The 9,272-nt window shown below is 46.2% G+C and overlaps 1 protein-coding gene across 3 annotated transcripts; it reads left to right on the top strand.

Annotated features, from left to right (window-relative positions):
• Positions 1–8,182, top strand: si:dkey-33c9.6 (active breakpoint cluster region-related protein). 3 transcript variants are annotated; one of them, XM_053859500.1, is made up of 22 exons: positions 1–324; positions 455–546; positions 854–958; positions 1,152–1,388; positions 1,456–1,563; positions 1,634–1,688; positions 1,957–2,009; positions 2,090–2,227; positions 2,752–2,867; positions 2,935–3,091; positions 3,167–3,277; positions 3,359–3,434; positions 3,504–3,593; positions 3,723–3,791; positions 4,020–4,117; positions 4,303–4,404; positions 5,735–5,898; positions 5,974–6,113; positions 6,176–6,310; positions 6,790–6,895; positions 7,013–7,142; positions 7,978–8,182. In XM_053859500.1, exons 1-22 carry the CDS (start codon positions 273–275, stop codon positions 8,077–8,079), a joined length of 2,436 nt encoding a protein of 811 aa, XP_053715475.1. In that variant the 5' UTR covers positions 1–272; the 3' UTR covers positions 8,080–8,182. The 3 variants fall into 3 exon arrangements, with proteins under 3 accessions (XP_053715475.1, XP_053715474.1, XP_053715476.1); XM_053859499.1 differs by having other exon boundaries at positions 3,498–3,593; XM_053859501.1 differs by lacking the exon at positions 1–324 and having other exon boundaries at positions 461–546; positions 870–958; positions 3,498–3,593.
• The last annotated feature ends 1,090 nt before the right edge of the window (positions 8,183–9,272 follow it).

The following is a 9,272-nucleotide window of genomic DNA, read 5'->3' as shown; positions in this document are numbered from 1 at the left end:
AGCGTTGCGTTTGTGCTTGAATTCTGCTGCGCGTCCTTCGATGCTTCTGACGTCGGTGTTTTTCTCTTGACAGTGCAGTGGTGACACCGGTGTTACAGACCTCGGTGCTGCACCTGCGCTTCTTGTCTGTCAAAAGTGGCGGTTGTTGAATTTGAAGCAGAGAGGAAGTTTATAAGTCTTCTTCCGTGAAACAGAAATAGAATGAGGAAGTTTTGGCCACTAGACTACAGCACTCACAAGCCAAAGCAGCTCAACTGGGCCCCTCTAAAGGGATGGACAACTTGCAAGAGTCAGCCGGTGACCTGGAGGCGCAGCAGGCGTCAGGTGAGGGGGGAGCTGGCAGCCTTTGTGGTGCACTCCTGATCAGGTCTCCAGCATCTGCTTTCTTCCTGTGTGAAGCTGAACGGAGCGTTCTCACAGCGTGTGTGTGTGTGTGTGTGTGTTTGTGCTGCAGTGATGGAGCAGCCTGATGTCCTGCCAGGAGGTGTTCAGCCAGAGCCTGTGTCTCCTCTCCTCACTGACCTCCTGAGTTTCCCAGACACACCTGTGAGTGCAACTTTCTGGACGCAGTTCATGTACCATGGAGAGAGAGTAGAAGCACAGACCGTGAACCGTCTTTCTTCTCGTTCATTCTCTGCTCTTATTTATTAGAATCTGCCACCTCTGTCGTGTTATTTCCAGCCTTATCTGCATCTCTGACTCTCTGTTCCCTCCCTCATGCTTCTCTACTAATCCTAATCTTCATACCCGTATCAGTAAGTAGAACTCACCGCAGTTTTACTGAGCTCTGTCTGTTGCTGGCCAAATCTTGTTGTGCAACTCTTGAAAGTTGCGTGTTGTCTTGTGTGCTCAGACGTTGTGCACCACAGAAGAAATGTTGGAGAAGCGACTGCTGTTACTTAAAGGCATCGTGAAGAGTGAAGAGGTCTACCTCCGAGAGCTGGAGACCCTGCTGATGGTAACACCCCCCCACACACGTATGCACATCCTCACCCAGGCTGCCGCAGTTACATAAACCACTTTCTGCCACTTCCAGCACGACAATTCAAAACTGAATGTTCACATGTTCATTCCCCCACCACTTTGTGGTTTTCCCTTTTGTTGTCGACCTTTACTTCAACATCTACTTTTGGACCTGCTAACCATTCAAGCCCATGAAGGCTCTGCGGGCTGCAGCCGGAACCTCCAAGCCGGTTCTGTCCAGTCATCAGGTCCAGACCGTTTTCTACCAAGTGCCGGAGCTCAGAGAGATTCACCAGAGCTTCTATACGGAGCTGAAGGCCCGAGTGATCCCTCACTGTCATGCTGAGGAAATCCCCGCTCAGACAGCGAAGCGCACCCGCCACAGAGGCTTCGACCTGACTGTTGGGGATCTGTTCCAGAAAGTGGTGCGTTGGTCTGTCACCACTCCTTTCATCCTAAATCTTCTGAGAGCACTTTCCACCTCTGATCCAGATGAAGCAGATTGGGGTGTATGGTGGGTTCATAGCAAATTACAAGAAGGCTGTCGACGTGGTGAGGAAATGCATGCAGTCGGACCCTCTGTTTCGGACCCTGGCTGAGGTGAGATGAGCGCGGCCTCTGAATGATCGAGTCAGTGGACGAACCTTGTTGATCTCTGTCACACTTTTAGAGCATGATGTCAACCAACAGCTCTGAGAAGAGTCAGACCAAATACACCTTTGAAGGTACTGTAACAGCCTGAAATCTATTTTTGAAAACAACATCTGTGACTCTTCTTAAAAAAATGTTCTATTGTTTAGCTCTCGCTGTTGTAATACTGATGCAGATACATTTCTGTCGTTCAACACTGGGAGGGATACAGTATGAACTGGTTCGAAAATGTAGAAACACAACAGATTATGATCTAGAAAACATGTTTGTCTGAAACGTCATCTGCTCATTTCCGCCTACTTCATCTTTTTGTCTTCTACTACAATGTCATTTTGGTCACAGCTCTTCTCTACAAGCCTCTGGACCGGGTCACGAAGACGACTCTGGTGCTCCGTGTGAGGAATCATGATGTTGTTAGAATTAACGATTAGTGCGTGGCAAACCCAAATTTGGACACCTCTGTTTCCCACTCCAGGAGCTGGTGCAGACGACGCCACCTGAACACTCGGACTACCAAATCTGTCAGGAAGCGCTGAGATTGTCCCGCAGCTTCCTTGTTGGGGTCAACGAGAGCTCACAGTGCAAGCGGGAGGTCATGCTGACTCATGACATGGTGAGGCTGTGGGAGTCAGAGATTCCTGTTGACTTATGCAACCATCCCACGCTTGATTTTTGATTGCTCTTTGTGCGGCTCAACCCATCTGCTTTCAAGGCTGGTGTTATCAGTTACAGAGTCCGGCAGGAGCATGAAAAAAACTTCCCTACTGCGGGTGTGACGGGAAAAGTTTATTAGCATGATGACTGAGCAGCATTCTGGAAGTCAGTAGACCACAGATAAGACAAGAGGAAAGTGTAGCTGATCAGCCAGAAACATGATAGTCCTCACTGTGTTGGTTCCATTGTTATCAATATACTCAGCCGGTGAGAAGGACACAATGTTATTTCAAATCATATTTGTGTTCTCAGCCTGCAGGCTTTGCAACTCTAATGAAAGTAGAATTCGAAACAGCTCTTGTAACATTGCTGCTCACTTCCAAGTGAAACATCATTTTGTTTCACTCAACTGTATCAGATGTTCTGAAATGTTTGTGAAAGGGGGAGGAAATGTCCTTGAAGATTCATGGCTTTTCACTCTAGAGAAGAAAGCTGGTGCGAGATGGTTTTGTTGTGGACGCCACTGAAGCGGAACTGCGCCACCTCTTCCTGTACACTGACCTGCTGCTGTGCACCAAATACAAAGCTGCAGCCAAAGGGTGGGAGCAGGCCTCGGAGCGATGTACTGCTGTGAGGAGTGCTGAACTGTGCCTTTGTATGGGGCAGGAAGCAGGACCAGTACAGGTTCAGCTGGTACCTTCCTCTGGCTGGACTCAAACTTCGCTGGGATTCCAACCAGCAGCAGTCACATGACGTGGTGATGCGCCTGGACTCAGTCAGGAGCAAGACGTTCCTGCTCCGGCAGCAGCTGCAGCAGCAGACGGTGTGAGAAGTTAACACCTAAATCTTTTGCCAAACATAAATAACCCAAATGAGACGAGCTTGTTTGTTCACAAAGGCGTCCAAATGTGTTGCTGCTCGCAACAGGAAGAAACTGGAGCAGCTGGAGCTGATGATGTTCATACTGTCTCCGGTTCACAGGCTGGAACTGCACAGTCCCAGCGGAAAGGTGCGCACACACGCACGGACACACACTGGGTTATTAAATTCCTTTCATGATTTATGTGATAGAGAAAACATCTGTCTGCAGAGTCGCACACTTCTGCTCTCCTCCTTGACTGAGCTGGAAGAATGGAGGGAAAGTATTCGCAAGCTCACCAAAGATGGTGAGTCTACGCTGGCAGCAGTGTCACAGCGTGTTCCCCAGAGCTGACCGCGCTTGTGGTCAGTCGTAGAAACTCTCCCCCCGGACCTGCTCACCATGACCAGCGCGTGTGTGAAGCTCAGAATGGCCCAGCAGCCCCCACTTGTCTGCACCAGAGTGGGTACGAGAATCACGTTCTTCCCCTTTTCTTCACCGCAACATCCTGTGTGAGCGGCAGGAAGTGTTAGCGTGATCTGATAGTTGGAGCTTATTACATCACATTTCGCTCACGCTGACTTTGTTCCCTCAGGAACCACGGGTATGTGCGGGACCCTGAGTGTGATGATCCACTTTGCCAGTGGGCTTCAGGAAGCGGCCAGTATGTTCTCACCCAGAATATTGAGCAACAAAAATATAGGAATGAATGATTTCATTGATTCGATTGATTTGCTTGATGATCATTTTCAAGTATTTCAAGACTCTTTTCAAGTATCGTATTATTGTTATTGTATTAGTACATCCCTAAGATTCAACAACATAAATGTTGCAGGAACCAGATGTTAGAGATCCACCGCTGTACAGAGAACGGTCTTGTCTTGTTCCTCAGGTGTGTATTTATTTGTGGAGGTGGACGGATATGGCTTCTATGATCAACATGCCAAGACTCACTCTTCAGCCCGCAGCCTCAGTCCTCACTGGGAGCAGGTTAGACCCCACACTGTCATTTCAAAAAGTGCCTCCGTTATCTGACACATTAGACCTTTTATTGTTGCGTCCTCCATGCCAGCCGTTCTTTGATACTCAAAGACCTGTTCAAGAATGTGTTGAACATTTGAGGTGTGGAAGGTCATTCATGATCAGAGTGAAGATGGTTCCTCTGCTCTGTGCAGGAGTTGAGCTTCCAGATGGACGAGGCGCAGAATCTCCAACTGCTCTGCGTCAGTCACTGTCATGGATGTGAAGACACGATCTTGGGAAGAGCAACATTGAAGGTGCAGTATGAAGGCAGATGACGCTGTTGCTCTTTATCATGCAGGTTATTTCTGCATTAAAGCAGATTAGCATGTGAGGTGAGGCAACACCAGCCTTTAAAGTCTCACCGCCACGCCTCTGGAACAACGTATAAAGAACAGTATACAAGGTTCATTCTGTTGCATTACAGTGCTGACAAAGGGTAAATCTAGTTCAAAGTGAATCAAGTGTTGCAGTGAGTGAGAACTAGAAGCAAGACGTTGTGACGTCACTGGAGGTGGATCCTGTCGGCGCACAAATAGAATACAGGTAAAAAAAGCTCTTCAGCTTCAGTATCAGCGAACCGTTGCATGACAGCTGGATGTTCCAATGTGCCCGTGAGTGTGTAAGGCTGTTCTACCTACCTAAAGATGAAGAGCGTTATCAGAAATAGGTGGTGAAAGAATGAGGCACCAGTGGCAACAATCACTGATTTGCCTCAAATGGGTTTTGAAATGTAAACAATTGATACCAGTTCTAGCCAAAACAGTGGTGAGGAGGCGAAGACTGAGAACGTCCCACTGTTAACCAAAACACATTATGTATTTTGTAGCATTGACCCATGTTAAGATATTTTTGCATGACATTTACATGACTCTTCAGTGCTGGCGACGTACGCCCATCTCTGATCCATTCAGACCCTTCATCCTCTCACAACAGTCCAAGACGTTGCTTCCACAATGAAGTCCTTAGTTCACATGAAACTGTCATTGTTCCTCATAAACCGTAGGCAAATCCCTCATTGTTTGCTAATATTCCCGCTACTTCTACTGCAACAGTCCACCTGTGTTTGGTACCTCCAGTGACGTCAACAGAGCGGTGTTTGAACCATTTATGACAACTTTGTCATAAATTGTCTTGAAATTCTAATGATTTTTTGGATACACGTTATGAAAACCTAGTGTTTTTTGTATTTATTTTTTCTAATTATGTATTGGTTGATGTTGTCGTTTTCATGACGCAGTGTCTCAGTAGCCACTAGATGTCACTGTCTACCGTATAATGTTTGGCATTGAACAATTAGTTTGAATCACTGAGACTACACGTCATCACTAGACCAAAGAGTGCCATCTAGTGGTCATTACAAAGTAGGACACCGTGTCATGACCTTTATCAACCTTCAGTAAAGCAGCGTGATACCTCATTGGCCATTCACTACTTGCAGCAGGTTTGTATATTCTGCACCACAAACCACGCACCTTTACATTTCACTTTACTTTGACTTATTTCTATCGGGGAGTGTCATGGAATGCAGAGTGAGTCTCGAATTTTGGATTCACACTAGCTTGTTGTCGTCTGACTGCATTTCAGTTAAATTCATCAGCTGTGAGTCCAAGATGGAGAAGACAAACACTGACCTTGAACAAAGTGGATGTGACCTTCTCCCTCAAGTACACTCCACACCAGCTTGATCCACCTGGTACCAGCACGCAACAGCATCCTGTCTTCTGCTTCCCCTTGGAGATTGTGACCCAGTAAGTTCCTCTGCACACTACTGGTTTGTTGTTTGAGATGAGAGTCTGAGGATGATGGTTTGGGTTTATCGACAGACATGAAGGGGTGCTGGTCCCCCACGTGGTGCGCTGCTGCGTGGAGGAGGTGGAGAGGCGAGGTCTGGATGAGGAGGGTATCTACCGCATCTCGGGTAATGCCAGCGAGATCAACAGTCTCAGAGGTTTCTTCAACACCAGTAAGAAAAACTCACCAGGACAATCAGGTTCCTGTCTTGCGTTCTCACCAGTGTCTCCTCAGATCTGCGCGATGCCCTGACCAGGATGAAGAGCGTTGAAATAAACGTGGTGTCCGGCACCCTAAAGCTGTACTTCAGAGAGCTGCCAGAACCTCTGGTACCACCTGAGCTTTTCCACAGTCTGAGCCAGGCCCTGGGTGAGACTTCAGTCAGTTCTGCTGTCCTGGTCTGAAATATGTTTCGGATATAGGTGTATTTGAATTGCTCTCTTGAGCTTCATATGAAGAGAATGAAGGTCCGTTGATCCTGAGCTTGGGTTAAATTTGCTTCCTATAACGCTAAATACATTAGAAGACTAGACTTGTTCCATTGAGACGCTCACCTCTGAGTCTATGAAAGATGATACAGCTCCTATGCTGTTATCAGGCAAATGCCATCGTACCCAAACCCACAGACTCTTGATGTGTCTTCTTGAAGTTTTCTTGAAGGCTTTTGTTAAGAGGACTGACAAACTACTGCAAATCTCTCATCAACCTCAGGTGCTGTCCTCGAAAAGCACAAATCCAGGCACTTCTCTGTGCAATTACTGTACATGTAAAAATACTGCAGCAGCATCACATGGCCCACTAACTCTCCTGCTGATCAAGAACACACGTCTGAATTTGCTTCCTTGCAGAGGAGAAAGAGTCACACTCTCGCCTGGACGCAATGTTGTCGCTCCTGCAGTCGTGTCCTGAACCCAACAGACACACCTTCCTCTTCCTTCTTCACCACCTCCAGCGGTGAGACGGTGATATATAACCAACCATTCTTTACTCTCAGATCATTGATTTTAATCTGAAAATATGTAAAATAAGTCATCACAAAATTGAAAGTGAATACATCTGTTTCCCCGCCAGCGTGTCTGAGAGACAGGAGGTGAACAAAATGTCTGCACTAAACCTAGCTACAGTGTTTGGGCCGAGCCTTTTGCGCCCCATGGTGGTTGGAGGAGAACACGACGACATCTCGCAGGCTGTGGCAGCGCAGGTGGGTCCGCCCTAGTCTCTTATCATCACTCAGAAATAGTAAATATGATGGCAGTAAAACCTCACCGCACCATTACATCACTGGTTTGTGGACTACAAGCAGGACGTTTTTGGATCTATGAGATCTGTGAGATGATGAAGGAGCCCCACTTGCCCTGGAAGGACAGAACTCTGTTTTGCTTGTCACCAGCATTTTAAGGAAATCAATAATATTAGTTACATGTTAACTTTCTTCAATTTTAAATGAATTGTTTTGAGTTACGGTGAATAAGGAATAGATTTTAAATGAAATGTTTTATCATTTGGAATTCTGAAAAAAAGACTGAACAAAGATGGCCTTTGGAAGAATGTGTCATTATTTTGCTTTGATTTTTAAACACATTTTCTGTCACTTATTTTTGACATAGACTGTGTATTTTTATTGTGTATTTAGTATTATTTCCTCAATTTGATTATGAATGACATTTTTAAACGGCTGAATTCTTCCAGTGATTCTGCTTCCATTGCCCTCAGTGTTGCACTTAAGAAGAGGGCCAACTTGTAACAACCGTTTGTCCAAGCTTCCTCGAGTACTGAGGCTGGACGATGTGGGAATTGTGTTTTTAGATGGAAACATTTGATGTAAAGAGGTAGTGCTAAATGTTAATGGATTTAATAATTAAAATAAAAAGTTTAGTCTTGATTGACCTATTTATTATTATTAAGGAATGTTGAACATTGTTTTCACTACAACATTCACTAATAGCACTTTTATAGAGATATGGAAACACAAAATATAACCACAGTTAAATGAAATGTCATATTGAATAATGCTTTATTGGTGTGTGTGTGTTCAGGTTCAAGTGATCTACTACTACCTGCAGTGCGACTGCCTCCCTGAAGCCCAGATCTCTGTGTTACATGACACTGACGTTGAAGATGAGACCACCCAGATGTGAGACCACCATCGGTGTTCTGCTGACCTGGCAGAGTCGGTCGTACGGGAGGCCAATGTTCTGTGTTGGACAATAAAAAAATGTATTTATTAATAAAGGTAAGGACTAAAACACCCATTCAGCTGGATCATTTTTGACTCAACATCTTTTCAGTTAGATTATTTCAGATGCTGGGGTTACTGAAACTCACTGGTACAAAAACGTTGCATTTTTCAAATTCTTCCGTGTGACAGTTGTGTGGATGACACCATGGTTGAAATTTGGTCTGAAAAACAGTTGCACCTGCGGATGTAAAGAGGTCAAAGGTCACCCCCTGCCCTAAAATCCAATTGGTCATGGTTCAGATCCAACTAGACAGAGTTCAGCAGCAAGTCTGTGGCCCATAAAAGCCATAATAGGAGACCGCTGCACACACACCACAGATGAGGGTTGTGTTCAAACACACACAGCACCTGGATACGTTGGGCTACAGTTACCCCACTAACCTCTCAGTCACTCACTCTTTTGATGCCTGATCCTGGAAGCAGCTCCGTTACTGACAGACTGAGCAGCCAGCAGAACGTGTTCTCTGTAAAACACAGTGGGCTCACCCGGCCGTAAATCAGAGGGTGGCTCAAACACGCTGGCTGCCAAAATAAGGTTCTACTGGAGGACACCAGAGACAAAAGAAGGTTCCCATTCCAGACTACAAAGAGAAGTGCGACTCAGCCACAGATGGTCCAGATGACTGGACCAGACCAGGGCGGTGCAGCTGCCACCAGTTACAAAGCATGAGCTTTATGAACACGGCTGAGCACCATTGTAAAGTTCAATCCCAACAAGAAAAGTTTTGCTAAAACGTTCATCAGAAAAGGTTTGTGGCTACTCCAGCTTAGTAGTCATCAGTAGAAGACGTCCATCTGTGCGTGATATTGCATCACAGCCTTCACTCACACTGGCTGGAGGATGCAGGCTCATAGTCCTGTTCTGGCATGACATGGTGCACAGACACCTTCAAACCCACACACACACACCTATATCCACTCTACCGTTTAAGCATACTGAATATGAGTTAGTCTCACTGTGTTTCCAAAAATGCCCGACAACAAGTTGCCGTGCCGAGGCGGCGGAGTGTCATGGCGGAACCCTCCATGCTTGATTAGCTGTAATCTCTCAGGGAGTTGGGTTGCTGTGTCTGCGGCGCGTCTGCGTGGAAG

Source organism: Synchiropus splendidus, chromosome 3 (genome assembly GCF_027744825.2).
Source record: "Synchiropus splendidus isolate RoL2022-P1 chromosome 3, RoL_Sspl_1.0, whole genome shotgun sequence".
Classification (NCBI taxonomy): Eukaryota; Metazoa; Chordata; class Actinopteri; order Syngnathiformes; family Callionymidae; genus Synchiropus; species Synchiropus splendidus.
This window is presented reverse-complemented; position numbering and strand designations above follow the sequence as displayed.

What these genes read in the sequence shown, in the direction of transcription:
- si:dkey-33c9.6 (XM_053859499.1), top strand. Translation starts at nt 273, where the DNA reads ATGGACAACTTGCAAGAGTCAGCCGGTGACCTGGAGGCGCAGCAGGCG. An exon ending in TGTTTCGGACCCTGGCTGAG is followed by an intron (nt 1,564 to 1,633) that starts GTGAGATGAGCG and finishes TCACACTTTTAG; the next exon opens with AGCATGATGTCAACCAACAG. An exon ending in TACAAAGCTGCAGCCAAAGG is followed by an intron (nt 2,868 to 2,934) that starts GTGGGAGCAGGC and finishes TGTATGGGGCAG; the next exon opens with GAAGCAGGACCAGTACAGGT.